This window comes from Diachasma alloeum, unplaced genomic scaffold (assembly GCF_001412515.2).
Source record: "Diachasma alloeum isolate Michigan unplaced genomic scaffold, Dall2.0 Dall_scaffold_00325, whole genome shotgun sequence".
Taxonomy (NCBI): Eukaryota; Metazoa; Arthropoda; class Insecta; order Hymenoptera; family Braconidae; genus Diachasma; species Diachasma alloeum.
Window position 1 is genome coordinate 920,409 of NW_021680464.1, and position 19,856 is coordinate 940,264.

The following is a 19,856-nucleotide window of genomic DNA, read 5'->3' on the forward strand; positions in this document are numbered from 1 at the left end:
TTTCCCCATAAATTATTTGTAAAGACATTTTCAAACGTTTTGAAAGTCAAATCCTCTTGAAAAAAACTGGAAAAATATTTTAAAATGTCTTCAAATGTTGTCCATCCGGCCTCACCCCGCGATTGGCTGTCATTCAAATTCGAAGATGGCGGACGTCGAATCATAACCCTCAAACCCCAACAACAGCTAAAAAACACTTCAGGCACTCCAGGCATGAGCACTGACCTTAAAAGAACGTTGTCCAGTGAGTTGTTGACTAAAGAATGTTATTAGTGTGACAAATCCCGATAAAATGAAGGAAATAGTGGCTCCACAGCAGTCTAATCACTCCCTGACGAATCATTTTGCGACGAACAACGGTAATCCAAGTGGAAACAGTGTGACAAATGGAAATAATCAGAGAAGATATGCTGTCCTCAGCACCGAGTGGATATCAACAATCGGTGAGGAGTTGGGAATGCACCCACTGCCTGATTCTGTCCTGAAGAGGCTAGCTGAGGACGCCTCGTATCGCCTCAGGGAGGTCCTCCACAAGTGTGTGACGAGACTGAGGCACAGCAAGAGGAGACGACTGACCTCAACAGACGTCAACTCAGTGATAACCAATCTCTGTGATGGTGATCCAGTCCTGGGGGTGCCAGATCAAATGCCAAGTTATCACTCTGAGGCCAAAGTCTTCGTTCCCCACGAGAACTTCATCGACCTGACGAGCAAATCCATCAATCCCATCAGTCTGTCCCAGCCTGGGGCTCCTTACCTCCAGGAAACCGAGATCTGTGATGCCAAATTGACGGAGACCAGGCACAGCTATGCCAAGAGAGCACTGAAGACCATTTTCAATGGATCGCAGAAGACTTTTCAAGTTCTGTTGAACGACTGCTCGACTAATGCACAATTGGGGGGCGAAGGGATCATTGATACTTTGATATCGACTGCTAGGTCAACCGTCATCTCGAATAATGCTCAGTATACTAGGGTTACCACCAGGACTTGTCAATTGATCATTGCTATTGCTTGTAATAGTGAGGCTGTTTATCCTTATCATTTGTCTTCGGTAAGTTTATCGGTGATGAGATACTTTGGAGTTTGGAATGTGAGCCAAAGGGTACACTGATCTTTTCTAAGAATATTTCAAAGTCAGAATTGATTGTCAAAGTTGACTTTAAAAAAAGACTGCGATGAAGTGGACTTCTTCGACTTTTCTACGCCTATTTCTCATTCAAAAATGGATCTCTTGAGTGGGAAAGCTACAGAGGAGATAGAGTATTTTGCATAAAATTGGCTTATTTTATAAAAAATTTCATGAGTTATTGACGTTTGAACAAAGAAAAGTCAAAGTTGATTGAAACAAAGGGAGAGTGAGGCAAAGTCAAAACTTGGGACTTTCTAAGAACATTATCTCACTCTGGATTTAGTCTGTTTATTGAGCCCAGTGTAGATTTTTTTGAAAATGAAGAAGTGGTCTTTGCATAGAAGATATTCGCTCATTTCATTAGTAATTCCGTAAGTTATTAACATTAGAACAAGTTAAAGTCGATTGAACCAAAAGGAGAGTGAAGAAAAATTAATACTTTACTTTTGATTTTACTGGAAATCTTCGTAACTCGGAATTGAATTTATTGATTGAGCTCAGTCTACATTCAGTCCGAAGGAGGAAGAGTGCTTTGCATTTGAAAAATTGTCTGAATTAATTAGACGTTAGACGAAAATCCAAAAGCTCTCGTTTTGTCTCACTTCCCCAACATTGAACAATTATTTAAATATTTGATATGGAAATGTTTTCTTTGTGCTTTTAGGTAGAAAAATTGACTGAATTATTATTGGAATTGCTCCTCGGCTCTAGCTTTATAAACCCCCACGTCGAGTCATTATTCAAAACTTGTGCACTAAAGTTGATGCTGAGATGGCCCTCGGTAGCAGATAAATTCACTCCAATGTTGGAGGATGTGTTCGTGAAAGAGGAAAGAGGGAGTGCAGCCACTGATAAAAAAAGACTGACTGCTATGGAGCTGCTGGCTGGTGTCCAGCCTCTCACGTTCTTCCAGCAGGCCCCTGGAGGTCTTTTGTCTTTAGATAATGTTGTTAAATGTGCACCTTCTGGGTCAGCCCTTTGGGAACAATTAGCCGTATGTATTTACCTTTTTTTAATTTAAATAAAACCTGGATCTTTTGATAACTTGATTCATTTTGTATTTTCCAAGGGAATGATATTTTTTTTGAAGATATTTCACACCTTGAATTCCACATTTTGGGATTTTCTATTCAAGACTATTTTACTTTTCATTCAAAAATAAAATATTGTTTGCATCCGAATGGAAGCAACTCATTATGATCGAAAAAGTCCGAAAATGTAGATCCGTGGGATTTAATAGACAGGTTTTAAAAAGAGAGAGAAGAATGTAGGCATGATAGAATGCAATTGCTACCAATATATTAATAATAATCGCATATTGCTAATTTATTAGCAAAAATAACAAATAATTTCCCACTTTTTTCGCTTTATATGAGTCAAATATTATTTTTCAGTTGTCTGTTTGTGCCTTCATGAAGTCAAGACAGCAGGGTCTCGATTTGTCACCCCTAATTGATCATTTTGGAGACTCAATACTGCCTTATTTCAATAAACAACAAAATAGAACGGAGGAGAATCAGGAGAATCGATCGCCTGTGGTTCTTCCAATAATAGTTAGGAGTAAAATAAAATATGCAAATATTAGACAGAGTTTGAAAAGCATTGGAGACAGACAAGTGACCTTTCCAGACTCGATATTACGAGGACCAAGAAGAGAAATTAGGTAAAAAACTCTCCAATAACACCAACTATTAAATCAACTAATCCACTAATCGAGGAAGTCCATGATTAATTCGTCTGTTTCATCATTTCTACTGAATACTCCCTCATTCCTCCAGGTTTGCCTTTGCTGGTGGTCGTCCAGTTCCTCCAAACAATTTACGACGAGTTAGTTTACGTGCCAGTTACCAAATACTCCGGAGTGATATGCGTGCAACAACTGCACTTGTTGCCTGCAGAAGGCTCCTCATACTCAAGGACAAAAAAAAGAACTTCAGAGGCTCGTACAACCTAGCTAATATTCATCTTTAAATGTTATTCATTAATTATTTATGTTTTTCATTGAGTGTAAATGGGAGGATATTCATGCATTCCTCAAGCCTCTGAATCTTCAACTTTGTTGGGAAATTTTTCTCCAGAATATTTAATTGTGAGGACATTCATTCATTGTTGGAAAGAAAATTAAAACGAGAAAGTTGATGGTAAAAATTTTATTTCATTTTTAGGATTTTTACTTTCATTTTGAAAATAATTCAATGTGGAGAAATTGACGTATTGAATAACTTATAATAGTACAAACATTTTTTTTACATTAAAATACTGAGCCAGCGTCCCAAAGCGGGTCATTTCATTATTCTAAATACAATCGCCTTTATTTTTCAATTATTCAATTCTCAAATCTATTTATTAATACTTATTTCTAATTAGAGACAATCCTGAAGACCACTCGGTAATTCAGATCGAGGGAGAAAGTGAGAGTTCACGAGACAGGTTTTCTTGATGTGAAACCTCAGGGGTGCCTATAAAAAGAAAACATCAGAATGAACAATTAATTCAAACGAAAAATTTTTGTATAGAAATGCTTCGCCATGAATTTTCAGAGTTCTTTGCCGTATTTTTTAAAATGTTTCCTCCAAACATTTATCAAACATTGAATTAATTGTTCATTTCGATGTTTTATAAATGAACAATTAATTAAAATCTTTGACAAATGTTTTGAAACAAACAAAAAACAATACGTTGTTCATTTGTAAAACATCAAAATGAACAATGAATTCAACCAAAAAATTATTCAACCCCTTTACCTCAGCAAGTGGACGTTTGCTCGGCACCCTGTTTCTATAAAACAATCTCGTGCCCCCATCAATACAGATAAAAAGCAGCCTTCGATAAACAGTTAAAAACAGGTGCTGTCTCACTTCGTCCGAACCTAACGAATTTCCCGTTTTTTATGGGGCTCTCAATTCCGCCCTCTCCTTGACCCTCCGTAGAATCTCCATCATTATCATCATGACAGACATGAATTTTAATTATTATGAATTGAATTTGATCCATTTCTTATTCATTATTTCGCTGAGAGATATTCCTCCACAATTTAAGAAAGTTCTCGGTCATCACTTCATGTAATTTTTAGCATCTTCACTTTCATGTTATTATTGTTGATCGTCCCAACGAGTTCATGTACAACAATTGACATATCTAATAATTTACAATAATTCTAACAATTTTTTAAATTAAAATACTGACGCCAGCGTCCCAAAGCTGCTCATTTCATTATTCTAAATTCAATCGCCCCCATTTTTAAATTTTCCAATTCTCAAACCTATCAATTAATATTTATCTCTAATTAGAGACAATCCTGGAGACCCCTCGGTAATTCAGATCGAGGGAGAAAGTGAGAGTTCACGAGGCATGTTTTCTTGATGTGAAACCTCAGTGGTGCCTGTAAAAAAGACATCAAAATGAAAAATTAATTCAATCAATTTATTCGAATTAATTATTGATTTTAATGTTTTATAAGTGAACGATTAATTAAAATCTTCGATAAATATTTTGAAAGCACAAATACAAAACCGTTATTCATCAATAAAACATCAAAATAAACACTGAATTCAACCAAAAAATTATGGAACCCCTTTACCTCAGCAAGTCGACGTTTGCTCAGCACCCTGTCTCTGTAAAACAATCTCGTGCCCCCATCAATACAGATAACACTCGACCCATCATTGCTCCAAGCAGCCTTCGATAAACAGTTAAAACCAGGCGCTACCTCACTTCGTCCAAACCTAACGTATTTCCCATCCTTCCTGGGGCTCTCAATTCCGTCCTCCCCTCCACCTCCACCACCGCCGACCCCACCAGCAGGTGGAGAGACGTTCTCCAGCCACTCAGCCACATAACGATCCTTCGCCCTCCCCCCAGAGCCCCCCAGATCCCCATTCACCTGCTGTTCGACGGAATCAGCCTGCATCCCTGAAGAATTCTTCAGCACTCTAGTAGCCATCGGACTCATGAGATCAACAATATGATCATTCAGCGCGATCTGCGGTATGAACCCGACCTTCTCAACATTATTATTGACCTCAGTATCGCAAACCGACATCGACCCTTCGCCACTCGATTTTTCCTCTGCAAAGACATCATCATCATCCTCTTCAAACGGATTCAAAGAGGGTCTCGTAACGATTATCGCAGGCTTCACGAGGACTTCCCCAGGCCTCTCCCCGCCGCGATTCCTCCTCGATCTGTGCTTCAGCCAGAAATCCTCGATCTTCCTGGCACAAGCACACCTATACTCCTTCCTGTACCTCTCGAGCTCGAAGAACAGCGCCTCAGTCATGAAAATCCTCTTCATCCCCAAGTGCATGAGCTCCGCGATGTTCTCCGACCCCACGATATCCCCCAAGGCCCCTTCAAACTGTCCCTTAAAATCCCCGGAAATCACCGGCAGATAATACCTCTTCGAGAACTCCTCGTAGCTCAGACGAATGGGAAATTTGCATTTGGCGAGAGGTAGTGCGTCAATAATCCCCGAGGAGATGAGCTGCTCCCTGAAGTCCTCCCTCTCCCAATCCCCCGAGCGTCTGGGTCTCACACACCTGACGTAATGAGTGTCGCACTTGTTGAGCTCCTGCATCAGGGAGTCCATGCTGCTCTTCAATTTCGACAGAGTCGTGCACTTCTTGGCAGCCACCCTCCCATTATCGTTGAAGATGTCCTCAGGGACGTTCGTCACTGCCTTCAGGAGGGAATTGTCAGTCTGATAGAAAGTGGTGGACAGCTCCACCGGGACTTTATCATTGTTCTTCTCGAGGAGATCGTGGATGTTGTACTGAACGGGACAGGAGTAGTGGGTGATGACGAAGGTCTGGGATTGGACAGCGAGGAAGTCCCTGGCATTGGACTGCCTCATGAGGAGTTGTTGGGAGACTGTGGGGGGACTGGAGGGGATCGGGGTCTGACAGGCGTCGTTCATCGTCGTGAAGAGACTCTGCTCGATCACTCCCAAGCGGTTTCTGTAGATGGTCATGGTCGGGGGCGGGGGGAGGACTCTCAGGCCCTCCTCCTCGAGCTCCCTCTGGCCGCTCTCCAGGTAGTTCTCCATGAAGTAGAGTTGGAGGCGTTCGGTGGAGTAGTTTATGCAGAGCTGCTCGATTCCGTTGGTCTCGAAGGACTCGAAACCGAAGATGTCGAGGATTCCGAGCCAGTGGTGATTGTCACCTTTGGCTGAGATGATCTCGTTGATGCGGTCGACGAGGGAGTGGAAGAGTCTGTCGTAGATGCAGCGGATTATGCTGAAGAGACGGTGACGACAGGCCTCGGTGGTTCGCAAGACTCTTCGGTACATCGTGTGACGTCTTCTGGTGCTTCTGGGGCAGATCAGGGTGGTTGTGAGGAGCTCGTCGAGCTCGTGCTCTTGGAGGGAGGAGAGTCTGCAGGCGTTGGTGATGGCCTTTTGGGAGTGATCGTCTGTCGTGTCCAGGGCGCAGTTCTCCGGGGAGGCTTCACGAAATTTTATGTTCCCCAGGTGGAGGAGGAGCGCGAGGATTTGGAAGATCTCGGCTTTGAGGGTTTGGGTGAAGCCTAAGGTCTCCATCGCTTGAGCTGTGGAGGCGAAGGCTTCGTGGTACTTGAGGGGCTGCGGCGGGTGACTCTCCCCGAGGATTACGTAGTTGTCCCGCCGGGAGAGGCCTAGCGCGGAGAGCTCCTCGGGGGAGAGGCCAGACATTATCTAGGGGAATCGAGGAGTGATTAGGATTTTAGTAAGAGGTACGTTCCAGGGCTTTGAATGGGAGAGCGGAGTTTTTGATGACCTGGATTTACGGATGGCAAGTGAATGCAAGGCTGTGACGAGGTTTTCTTGAAATTGTTTCTGCGGAAATGCTTCGACATGAATTTTCAGAATTTTTTCCATCGCATTTTTCTTATGTTTATCGGTACAAAATTGAAGGATTTTTTTTGTAACTGCAAAAGCAAGAATTCTTATGGGTAAGAATCTAGCCCTACGGAATTGGTTGTATCGAATATGAATGTCTATTCAGTTCGTTCTTTCAAATACTGTATTGAAACACAAGAGCATTACAAGAAATTTAACAGGATTTCGTAGAATTTCGGAGGTGTGCCGTTTCGAAAAGTGAACTCGGTAGGTAGCACAAAAAATAGGATGTGTTACACGTGCGTGCGAAAAAGTGGAATGTTATGCACTAGTAACATAATAGTGCATTTCGACATGAGGCTGAAAAAAACTTTTCTGGCGAATATGAGGATGCAGCCCGAGCCGAAGGCGAGGGGTCCACTCATATGAATAATACCATAATATTTTTTGCATATGAATATGAATAACATGAATATGAACATGAATCGTATTTTTTCTCATAACGGTCGCAATGACAAAAAGTGTTTTTTGCTACCCTCCCGCGGGTCAAATAACACTTTTCCCACGAGTGTCGAACCCCATTTTTCATCACAATGTGTGACAAGTGGAATTTTGCGCATGCGGAGGCGTGCGTAAAATGTCACTTTACGCACAAGTGATAAAATATGCTATTTTGAGTAAACGTTAGGTTTTTTTATCGATTTTTTTCATTCGTCCGTTAAGGGAAACACAATGCCGCTGATTTTCCAATTTCTTGAACAAATTTCCTGGTGAAAGTTATCGATATTTTTACAAATCCAAGCACATTAATCTTCAGAAAGCGATAATGAAGATCAATGTGCTTTGGGGTAAAAAAATATTAATAACTTTGAGCAGGAAATTTGTTTGAAAATTTCGAGGAAACGGTAGCCTTCTTTTACCCCTTAATGGTGATGTTTTTTCTACTTGAATGCTCTTGAAATGTTCCACCAAACGCCGTTATACCTGATAAAAAATCTCGAAATTATCCGCATTCCGAGTGACTCTCGTCCTCTCAAGCAGAAACGAGTGCACGCAGGCTCCCCTGATGGCCCCTTCCTTGTACTGAAGCTGAACAAGCTGTCCATGTCTCGAACTGCTTGGATTTCGCTCTGTACTCGCTGTACTGAAGGCAGCAATCAACGGACAAACATTACCGATCTCATGTGCAATGCTGTCGACCCCATCCGGGAACTTCAATTTGGCTGCGTTCTTGTCGATCCCCGCGAGGAAGTCGAGGATCTGTCGAGAGTTGAAGGTCTTCCCCGTTCCACTCTCTCCACTGATGACAATCACCTGGGATGTTCGCCCCAGGCCCTGGACCAGTCTGTAACGCGCGCGATTCGCAATAGCGTAGACGTGAGGGGGTGCGTTACGGAGGACCATGTCCATGTCTTTGGAGAACTGGTTTTTGTGGGATTCATCGTAGAGATCCTTCAGGATTTCGTTTCCGGGGTTTACAGCCAGCAGGAGGGGACCCACCCAAGTGTAAATCTGACCGCGCTCGAGCCGATGGAGCAAGAAGTCAACGGCTGGAGAGTAAGAATTGATGTCCAATTTTTTAAATTCATTTCGTGTGTTTAATGATTCGGGAATTACTGGGCCATTAGAAAACACTATAAGACTTTTTTACATTGCGAGAAAACAAGTGGATAATTGCATTTTTTATAAATGAGTATAGCTATTGTTATTAATAAATTAGCAATTTGGCTCAGTCACGCTTTTGCATTCTTTTTTGCGAATGCATTCTCCCTTTTTTTAAATTTTATTTCACTGTTCTTTTCTTCCGCTTTTTCGTGTCATAGTACAATCATGAATTGAAATGACAACATTCAGTAGAAAAACTTAGCGAATTCGCAAGAAAATTCAACTGGAATTCTGTAGAAATTCTAGGGAAATTTCAATAAGAAGGAAAAAAGCCAATAGATTTCGATTTTTTTATGGGAATATTCTCTTGGAATTTTTTCTATAAAAATACTTGGGCATGAATTTTCTAATTTTTTTTCACTCGGATCCTGTAATGCAAAACAAAACAAAATTAAGGGGAAAAAACTTGGAAAATTCGTGCCCAATAATTTTAATCGAAAAAATCTCAAGAAAAAAATTCAAACAGAAAAATCTAAATCTATTGACTTTTCCTATCGAATATCTAATAGAATCTCCGCAAAAAACAAATAGAATTTAAACGAGAATTCCCTGGAATTTTAATAGAGTCCCCATAGAATTTCTAAAGAATTTCAATAGAATTTTCTAACGAATTCGAAAGGTTTTTCTATTAAATTTTTTCGTGCGTGTATTGAATTATTACTATCTTGAGAATATGTGATCTAAAGAGAAAATGACAAAAAGGTAGCATATGCCACAGGAATATGCCTCTATTTAGCTACAAAATTTGCAGTGCTGGCACTGAAATTTTTTTCAATCTCTTAATATTTTTCTCTGTGCATCAAATAATCCACTCGACAGAATACGAATAACTACTCACAATCAGTATCTTCGGAAATGACACTGAGATCATTGATATACTCCCATCCAAACGGCGAAACTGGTGTCTAAAATCGAAATTCCAATATTGAAAAAAAATTACCAGCGCGATAAACCTTCTAAATTATTCCAAAAGTTGCTTCTGATTATCCCACCTTCGCCATTATTGAAGCCTATCTCCCACTTGCGAAGAAACCATCAGTACTGAGGATTAAATTTCCCATGTGTAAGCCACTCCTCGTATTGTTTACAGTATGAAGGTTACGGATTGAATGACAACAATCGTGATTCAACTGTCTCCCGATTGAAATCTAGAACTGGTATTTACCTGATTGTCCTAGTCCCCAAGACCCAAATATTTTCAGAGATGAATTTATTTAGGACAGGACGGAAGATAGATCGACAGCGATATTTCGAATGTTCATTTATTATCATAAGAAAAACATTTGAAACTTCATGATTATTTTTGTTATAAAAATTAATAATTGATTTCATTATATTTATTTCCATCATCGCGATACTTGTTCCCTTTCGCCTTCGCTTCAAATATTTTATTGAAGAACAATAAGGTTACAAAAAATTCAACATAATTTCTTGGAGAAAACGGCAGGTTTTTCTATCAAATTTCTCCGTTCAATAGATAAATTTCAATGCTTTTACATTTCTTTGATCTTGATGGAGATTCATGTGAAATTTGTTATCTTTTACATTAAAAAAATTGAAAAAAAATTCAATTTGATTCAAAAACCCATCGTTTTCTCTTTGAAATTATATTGAATTTCTAGCGATATTCTGTAAAGATTCTATTAGAGTTCTATTGGAATTCTATTGCATCTCATGCAACTTTGTCGTACAATTTTTCAATAAATATTTTTGTGTAAGAATTCTCGGTCATGAATTTGCCAAGGGTTTTCTCAATTTTTGTGAAAGATATTAAATTTCCTTCTATCAAGTTGGTTAATTTCCCTCAAGGAAATCTGTTCCACTCCATCAAATATTCAGAGCAATTTTTTTCTCCCGGTGTAGAACTTCCAATAGAAATCATCGCGAGAAAAAAACATTTTTTTCTTAGGTTTTTTAAACAGAATTCTACCAGAACTGTATGGAATTTTCATATAGATCTAAGAGGAATGCAATACAACTTTTTAGAGAAAGCTCATTTATTATCATGGCAATAAGAAAAACATCTGAAACTTCATGATTATTTTCGTTACAAAAATTAATTGATTTCATGATATTTATTTTCATCATCAGGAAACTCGCTCCTCCATGTCCTCGAGGAACTTGGTGGCATCAGCAATTGTCTTCTCCAGACGTTCCTTGGTCGCAGAACTCTGCTTTTGTTCCAATTTACGTTTTGCTGACTCTATTGCTGCACGATAGCCAGCAACGTTTCGAAATATCTTAATCTGCTTTTCAACTGCCACCAGCAGGTACTCCCCGGAAGCGTCGAAAGTCAGGCAAGACACGAAACCTGGGGAAAGCAAACGAGAGATCCATTGAATTGAATTGCACTTCCTGCAATTTTATTTTTCAGTCAAATTGATATTTCAATTACCGAGATCCTCGATTGTTGTGTCGAGTTGTCCACTGATGGTGGAGAAGAGGGAGAGGGATGTGTCGTGGCCTATTGCCAAGACCTCACCATTGGGTGAGAGCGCCACTTTAGCTGGTGTTTTATTCTCCCAGGTACCTGATGTCAGCAGGCGAGGATCTTCACCTTTTTCATACTCAACTGGAAACAAAATATGAAGGGAAAATTTCAGGCGAATTTACTGATGAAAAATTGGAGAGAAAATTTAGCACTTCTTTTCAGAAATTCTATTGAAATTTGTTTTAGAAGATACGAGAATATTTATAAATAAATGGATATAGTTATGAATCTAATTGATAAATATAATATATTCATTTGTTAAATGACCAAATTATCTATTCAGATTGGGATCTCTCCGAGAAATTTTTTTGAATTTCTTTCGGCCCTCCATAAGAACTCTATCGGAATTCTCTTGGAAATTCCTCGTTTTGCGTTGATTTCCATTAAAAGTTACACAACTTTGTCGAGTGGTTTTGAAATTTTTTCGGTAAGAATTTTTGGAGACAAAATTTTCAATTCTCTGAATCGCATTTCTTCATGAAAAACAGAAAAAATTGTTTAAGAATGTGGAAAATTTATTCCAAAGAATTTCCATAGAGAAAATGTCAAGAGAATAGTTCATACAGAAGAATAAAAATCCATTGCCTTTTTCCAAAATTTTATGATTTTCAATTGACTATTCCACAGAATCCAGTCCTTGCAGGATATTTTGAAATCGATGGGAGACGGGAAAATTTTTCGTATCTATTTTAATTTGAGAGTTATCTATTAAAATTTCACCCTAAAGTGGATTTACCCATGAATTCATGAAAACATGTAAAATCAGAATCTAATGTAATTCCAGACAGCCAAATGCTAATTATTCTCAAACTGTAAAAAAATTTTCACAACGTTTTGTAAATGACTCAATAAGGGTTGCTACATATCAATAAAAAAATTGGCTTTACTTAAGTCGATTCAACAGTAAAAAATCTTACTCTTGGTATCATAAAATCTGTAGCTTCCGTCTTTGGATACCGAGACCATCTGACTCGAATCAGCACAGAAATCAAAATCATAGATCCCTGAAGAGTGTCCGGCGAGATCGAAGGCCTTCCCCACCTGCTTGAATTCTCCGGTTTTCGTGAATCCAACTTCCCAGACTTTCACGTCGGGTGTGAATCCTGGATGAAGAAACTCAAGTAATTCATTATTTGTTTAAAATAAATGAGAATGAACTGCATGAAACGATTTAATAGACAAACATAGCGTTATCTTTAAGAAATTCCATTGGAATTCTTGTAAAATTCTATTGAAAATTTTATGCAACTTTGATATGCGTTTTTAAATAGATATTTTTCGACAGAAAAAAAATCGATAAATGTTGATTTTCTTTTATAACTAATTCTGTTGGGACTGTTTTCATAAAACAATTCTTGGGCATGAATTTTCCAAGATTTTCTTCCGAGATTTTGTAACGAGGAAAAAATTCAGCGGAAAAAACTTGAGAAATTAATTTCTAAGAAGTTTCTTGGAAAATAAATTCACATTTAAAAAATTAAAATGAATTGTCTTTTTTAAATTAAATATTCATCGAAATATCAGTGGCCAAAGGGGCAGTATTTTCGATAGAACTCCAGTAGAATTCATCCCCAAAAAAGAATTTCAAGAAAAAGCTTGTGCGCCCGCTGAAAAATACTATTAGCTCCAGATGAATTGTATTGAAAAATTTCGACGCCTTTTTACGGGGTTTTTTCAATAGCAACTATTGAATAGAAAAAATGAATATCTTATGATCTTCCTGCACAACTTATTAATTAAGCATAGCACTGCAAATCAACTGTGATGTGATTAAATAAAAAAATCACAAAAACAAAACCAAGAATACAAAAAGGAAAAATTTGAGTCTGGGTATTATTACATTACTTAGATTAGGTAGTCTAGTAATTTCATAACATAAGCAATATGAATAATGGTTTCCATGATGAGTATTATTTTGAACTGTTCATTTTATCAATTTCATTATTATACGAATGTATAAAATAAAAATGAAACGAGATGAAACTTATTCTATTCAAGTATTTTCTACAGAAATTCCTCCCCATCAAATTTCCAAGTTCTTTTTGTCCTTTTTGTTGTTGTCCTCTCATCGAAAACAGATTTAACAGAAAAAAATCAGAAAATTTAGACCGCGAACTTTTCATCATTTTTGTTAGAAAATATCGTAATAAAATTTCTCAGAGAAAGCGTCAGGTTTTTCTATTCGCTTTTTCATGCGTGATTATAATGAAGTCTTTACCAGAAGCGGCAACGAAACGTCCACAAGGAGAGATCCTAGCCCTATGGGTAGACCCCAGGTAAGTGTCCACAGTGGCGATTATTTCGCCCTTTAAATCCCAAATGATCAAATCGTTCTTTTTACTGCAGGTCATGATGAATCGTCCATTGCAGGCGATGTCCATCCCCACAATATCCTCTTCATGTTTCTGCATAATTACCATGATAAACACATGAATGTTTACCCAATAAACGTTATCATCAACGTAATCACAACTTCATGTTGAATTTCAGATGTTAAAATAATTATTTTTAATTCTAAAAATTTGAGATGCCTAATTTTTATTGAATTTACCTTTTGAAACTCGAGCACCGATGTCGCAGAAATGAAGAAGCCATTAGTCTTCTTCTTGAGCCCATAAACCTCGATATTATTCCCCAACGACTTGTGAATTATGAAGGCCTTTCCATCCGGTGAAACTCGAACATTAGTCGCAAAGTCATAATCGATGTTAACACGAAGTGACTTTTTCTCCTTCGACGCAAGGTCTTTGGTGCACCAGATGTGAACGGTCCTGTCTGAATAATAATCCAAGAATAATGAGAAATTTTTCAAGAAGAAAATTAAATGAAATACGTTAAATTCATATTTCCCCATTTTTCATAACTAAAAATTAAAAAGTTATACCCGATTTTTCAATCCCCTGTAACTTGCTAATTTAGCACTTTATCTCCAAGAAAATACAAGAAATAATCGAATAGAAAAAGGAAAAAAACAATAACTCAATAATTTTCTAATACAAACGTGTTTATTTCCCTCATCAATAAACAATTCAATTCACCACGATACATAATCTCAGTTCCAAAAATTTAAAAGACAATTTTTCGAGAACAAGAGCCAAGATCGAAGAACACTCTCATGATTGATACACAAAAAAAATCAGTAGATAAATATAATCCTATTGTGAGCGCATGTACAATTTTGATTGGCAGGTATCGATTGCAGCCTGTCACCTCTTCTTTTTCGCTGGTGGAGGCATGAGATCCGTGTCGTCGACAAATCTATACTTGTCTATGAATTCCAGTAGAATGTCCTTCGTCACAGGATCACTGATGCTAAAGCAAACAGCTTTCGCAGTGTTGTAGGAGTTGGGGAAGGATTTGTCTGTTCTTTCTCTCATGAAGATCCACTTTCCCTCCTCGTACTTGCACTCGACGATCTTGTTATCCAATTCTTTACACCCCTTGATGCTCGTGATCTGGGCGAAGGGTGCATCGAGACCCCCCACGTATAGTTGTCCAATTTTCTTGGGTAAAATCCCAGGCCCTGACTCGGTTACGATCTTCAGTTTGAAATCCACTGAATTCATAGACAATGGTTTCCATTTCAGCACGTCATTGGCAGGTCCTGGGTTGTAAGGCTCTTTAGCTGGCTGGAATATGAGCCCATCTGGCTCGTGACTCAACATCTTGGCGAATTTTTCGCCGAGTAAACTTTTAGCTGATGTCAAATCCCAGAATTGTTTCAATCTCACTGATATTGGCTCTCGTTCTCGTAGTAATCGTCCCTCCTTCATGGCTCTGTGTCTACCTCCCATTATTTCTTTCTCGATTATTGTGTAGCGATCGGGGAAAAAGGAATGTTTAGATACGTCTCTACCGTCGTACATTATCACGTCGTAGGCTAAGTAGCGGGGATACTCTGCTCCATTGTCTTTATCGATTACCATTTCCTGCAAGAGATTGTCATTTTTTGCATTAGAATTTTAATAAAGCGATCAGCTGGATGAGGATATTCAGGGTTTTTTAATTAAACATTGTCGGATTTCAGTTGGTCGAGATTAATTGAGGTCAGTTGGATGTAATAATAATTGTGGAATGTTGAAATTTTGTGTATTACTAAAATACTCTGTCAATTTACTTGTTGGAATGCTTCCTATCGATTTCTTTGAACATTTTTTCGATGAATACTAGTAAGAAATTATGTTTATTTGGCTCGTAATTCAATGATTGTGGCATGTGAAGCTAAAAATGTGGAGATGAAACTAGAAAAACGTGAGGAAATCCATTCGTTTTGTAACTCAACTGAAAATATATCGAAATCCGATGAAAATTGTGGATTAAAAAATGTTTATAGACAGAATACTTGGGAATGGTTCTCAATTCCAACAAATCATCAATAATGAAAAGTCAATCTCAAGATCGATTTTTTGTAGTTGTGCAGTTCCAACAAAAATGGCTCTTGACATTTAATTCAACATGCCACATTATACCAGTTTACAGCTAAAATGACAAGTAAGGATATCCAAGTACCGTCCAGTTTCAGAAATTTGGAGATTGTCAATAATCAAACTTTGCAATTAAATTACTTAAAAAAATAAAACATTCTCCCATGAATAAATAATTAAATATGTTCTAATTTTCAGAGACGTTTTTGTCATTAAATGAATTTTTAGTAAAATTCTGAATTAGTATGAATTTTTTGCGACAAAAAAATGATTTTTCAAAACATTCACGAAAACTGCAACATTTGAATAATTTCATAAATCTTTCTTAAAAAAGAACCTTCATTTATGTTCCTGATTCTTTAATTGTTTCTGATCGATTCAAATTGTATAACCAAATGCAGACCTTCCATGTTCGCCTAGTAATAAACTCAGCAAAATGTTCATGAATTCATAACGTTATGTAGCTTAAATGAAAGTTCTAACGTTCAACGATAAAATTTCCCCACAAATAAAAAAAGAATTTAATTAGAGGATGATGGTGCACAATGGACACTTTTCACTTTTCTTCCAATATCCATTCCTCAGAAACAAAATTGATCACTTGACCTCAGTCTAGTCTCAAAACAGAAAAGACTTCAGCTGAGTTTTCGAGGAATATCTCCTAATCTGCGGGAGATAATCAATTTTTTGTCACCACCTTTTCCGTAGCCCTCAATTCACTCTACAAAAAAGGCCATGACAAAAATTTAGCTATCCCCCTTAGATTCCAAGACATTCAACAAAAACTGGCCAATAGTCAAAATCGATTTAAAACGTTGTACCTCTTCCCTAATAACTTGTACTTTACTCCACTATCTCACTTCTTTGAAAATTCAATGAGTCATTAAAATTTGAAAAATAGTCAAAAGTGTGCATTTGCCCTTCCCCGCCCTGGTACTTGGATATCCTCAATACCACCCAAAAAACCCAATCCTCAACAATTCCCACCCCCACCCCCGCCAAAAACTCACCCCATCAAGCAACGTATCCCTCAGTGGTCTGGTGACATCCCTAGGATGTGGAAAAGCCAGTCCCGTAATCTCAAAAACGCTGTTGTTCCTATCAATGAAGTACAGCTCCCCATCCCCCTGAATCAGCAGCATATACCTGCAGTTACGACCAAAATGATCAATAAACCCTAAGATCCAGCTGACATCCACCACCCCCCAACCCCGAATAATCACCTGGTGCCATCAGCCTTCCAGGAGACCCTGTACGGTTTCTCATGGAGCAGCCTGAGGTTGTTCTTGTCCATGGAAACCGGCTGGGATCCAGGAAAGCCCCCAGTCTCCCAGCCACACATCTGCTGCACTCTCGCCTGGATCCCAGCGACCTTACGAGACTCCTTGACCACCTCCACATTGGGCACACCAGCCATAAATACTGGATTTTTCGGATTAAACTCTCGTCTGCGTTTACCATTGGCCTGTCCACTGGTCCCTGATTCAGGCGCCTCATCAGTGTCCTCAACATTGGCATCGTCGTACTCAAGGCACCAGGTGGGTCGTGGCGGGGGTGCTGGAGCATCATCAATGTCAGAGTAACGTTTGAACAGCTCCATAATGTAATCTCCCTTGTAAATTCCTGGAGGTCTGGCAATGGCGAAGTGACTGAGTCCTCCATCGACATCACTGTACTCAGTCTCCACCAGATAACTGATGATGAGAAAGCCTGTTCTGTTGAATCCGTGGGTGCAGTGGACTCCGATGATGTCCAGGGGATTTTTCGCGATAAATGTCTTGCAGATCTTGATGAAGGTGTCTGTCTGCTCTGGGGAGGGGGTCTCACCGTGACCCCTGCAGGCAAGTTTGAGGTAACGACAGCCATACCCCTCGACTTCTTTTCTGTCGTAGAAGCGAGAGGTGTTGGTGAGGTCTATCCACAGACCCATCTTCTTCCTCTGGCTTTTCAACGACTCGAAGATAAAGCTGACAGTGAAACGGTGCTTCTCGGGCACCTGGGAGTCGTAGTCCGAGGACAAGGGGGTCTTGAAAGCCAAGAATTTGTCGGCTATTACTCGGTTTGACTTGCGAGGACAGTGCAGCCAGCGTGGGGGCACTGGACCCTTGTCCGATGAGTTTCTACTCATGTCTGGAGGTTTTGGGGGAATTTATTCTTGATTTTTGGGGATCGTTTGACGTTTTGTGGGGATTTATTTGATGATTATTTGGTCATTCGCTCGGTTTTTAGGGGGTGAAATCCACTGGGTAATGGTTTTGTCATTCCATTTGAGAGGTTTTTTAGTCTTTTTTATGTCAGTCTGGTGCAGAAGAGAAATTAGGACGAGCTAACCTGTGATGTTTCTGTTCCCTTCTCTCGTTTTTACACTTTAGAATTCACCTCTCACTTATTCTTGTCAGTCCTTCACCAGAAGAGTCTTGAGGTTATTTTTTTTAGTCGACTTGAGATATCTACAAGTGTTTTATCCTCATTTCTGGAGGATTAGAAAGACGGGAGCGTGTGGTTGTCAATGCGACACAGCTGCTCATGTCCGCCATACTGTTTTAATGTTTTCACCTGTTTCCCACGACTGTGCGCCATCTTTGGCCGCAACACGTCGCGACATCTGTTTATTCTCCGCGTAATAGGGATTTTACGATGTGAACGATCGGTATGGGAGTGATTGGGGGGAAATCATGGCACGGATGAGGCGAATGAGGAGATTACAAAAGAATAATTGAGGACAGAATGAAGACAACAAAGGGATGCACTGGCGTCCCCCTCATTCGCATGACTAATGAAATCGTTGCGTACTTTTTTTCGCTCGGGAATTCGTTGTTACTTGGGTGCTAAATATAAAATCCTGGGCTTCGAAAATTACGCAATGATGTGTACTGGCGCATTTGAAATAGGTGAGGTTTGACATTTATGTAATCAACTTTAAATTTACGATTTTGAAACTGTAACTGAGTGGTGATGTACTAGACACTTTGTGTCAGGGATGAGACATCGGGGGATATTTATGACGAGGGGCAAGCACAATTAATTTGTTGTTTTGGGCGATGGGAGGTGGGGGGTAGCCTGGGGCAGAGCCGAGAATTTTTGAATGTTGAATGAATGATTTTTGAAAAGGGAGTCCAGGACACAATGGATTGCTATCGTATAATGCAATTTTTTAGCGTGGGAAATTCATTGTTGATGAACTATTCATGGAACAATGTAGTAGTCTTCGAAAATTGGTATTCTTGAATTATTTTCTGACTTTGAAAATTTATACTGAGAGAAAAAGTAAGAGATTTTGAAACGAGTCTTCACGGAGAACATTATTTGGCGAATTTCAACAACTGGTTGGTGACGTACACCAAGTAGCTGTTGAAATTCGTCAATTAGTTTGTTGAAATTCACCAATTAGTTGTTAAAATTCAACAATTATTTGTTGAAATTCCCCAATTAGGTGCTGACATTGAACAACTAGTTCTTGAAATTCACCAACTGGTTGGTAATTCATTATTTTCAACAACCAGTTGGTGAATAATTTTCTCCACATTGTTTGAAGCAAGAAGATTGCAAGCTGAAAACTATTAAGAGAGGGCTTGTTTCCATTCATGTATACGAGGTGAGGTTTGACCTTTACGTAAACAACTCCAAATTTGCGATTTTGAAACTGTAACTGAGTGTTGATGTACTAGAGACCTTGTGTCAGGGATGAGACATCAAGTGATATTTATGACGAGGGCCATGCACAATTCATTAAATGTGTTTTGGGTGGTGATAGGTGGGGGCTTGTTGACTAGGTTACAGGACGGCTACCATATTATTATTATTCTATTTAAGAATTAATCTCTTATCTTTGATTATTCGATAGCCAAAACGAAAAACTTCTCTGCATTGTTTCGCTCAAAAACAGGACTATCCTGGAATGTTCGGCACGAGATTTTTTATTGTTGGTAATCTTGAACTCGCATTCATTAGGTTCAAACAACACTTGTTTGAAAACATTTTTAGACCTTCAAATAATAAAATCATTAACTAAATGGAAGCTCTGATGATGAGCTACAATAGGTTTTAAACTATAAGTAATGGCCAAAGTAGTTAAATGGCTTCACACTTTAAATTTCAAAGCTACTCTTGAAATTTTAAGTCACAAACCTTGAATTTTACACGAACTACTTCATTTCAAATTTTTATTTGTTTCTATTAATAAATCGGTCAATTCTTGGAATAATCAATGAAATTGTGATTGTGGTTTTTAGATCTATTCGACAACGAGATTTGTCGAAAATTGTCAAAAGTCAGACAACTGTTGTTTTTCAATTCCTAATCTTTGGAATGAGTTTTAGAATTCCAGCA

At 38.7% G+C, this 19,856-nt stretch overlaps 4 protein-coding genes across 4 annotated transcripts in view; 1 reads left to right on the top strand and 3 right to left on the bottom strand.

The window, feature by feature from the left end:
- Nucleotides 1–155: 155 nt before the first annotated feature.
- On the top strand, nt 156–3,615 carry LOC107040210. The gene is made up of 4 exons (XM_015260179.2): nt 156–1,054; nt 1,797–2,126; nt 2,527–2,795; nt 2,911–3,615. Exons 1-4 carry the CDS (start codon nt 293–295, stop codon nt 3,101–3,103), a joined length of 1,554 nt encoding a protein of 517 aa, XP_015115665.1. The 5' UTR covers nt 156–292; the 3' UTR covers nt 3,104–3,615.
- Nucleotides 3,268–9,700, bottom strand: LOC107040209 (unconventional myosin-XIX). Its single transcript, XM_015260178.2, has 6 exons — nt 9,605–9,700; nt 9,451–9,517; nt 7,932–8,497; nt 4,713–6,803; nt 3,877–4,514; nt 3,268–3,591 (listed from the first exon to the last, which is right to left on the bottom strand). The coding sequence occupies exons 1-5, from the start codon at nt 9,611–9,613 to the stop codon at nt 4,419–4,421; spliced, it is 2,829 nt and encodes a 942-aa protein (XP_015115664.1). The 5' UTR covers nt 9,614–9,700; the 3' UTR covers nt 3,268–3,591; nt 3,877–4,418.
- Nucleotides 9,701–10,610: 910 nt separating this feature from the next.
- LOC107040203 (transducin beta-like protein 2) overlaps nt 10,611–19,856 on the bottom strand; it is a 52,455-nt gene continuing 43,209 nt past the window's right edge. Inside the window, exons 3-7 of the mRNA XM_015260169.1 lie at nt 13,655–13,878; nt 13,322–13,508; nt 12,021–12,206; nt 11,008–11,184; nt 10,611–10,923 (exon numbers count right to left, since the gene is read on the bottom strand). Of these exons, the coding sequence (XP_015115655.1) occupies nt 10,700–10,923; nt 11,008–11,184; nt 12,021–12,206; nt 13,322–13,508; nt 13,655–13,878 (998 nt within the window). The 3' untranslated portion in view covers nt 10,611–10,699. The remainder of the gene's footprint in view (nt 10,924–11,007; nt 11,185–12,020; nt 12,207–13,321; nt 13,509–13,654; nt 13,879–19,856) is intronic.
- LOC107040204 (mRNA-capping enzyme) lies at nt 14,107–18,054 on the bottom strand. Its single transcript, XM_015260170.1, has 3 exons — nt 16,751–18,054; nt 16,538–16,673; nt 14,107–15,032 (listed from the first exon to the last, which is right to left on the bottom strand). Exons 1-3 carry the CDS (start codon nt 17,653–17,655, stop codon nt 14,310–14,312), a joined length of 1,764 nt encoding a protein of 587 aa, XP_015115656.1. The 5' UTR covers nt 17,656–18,054; the 3' UTR covers nt 14,107–14,309.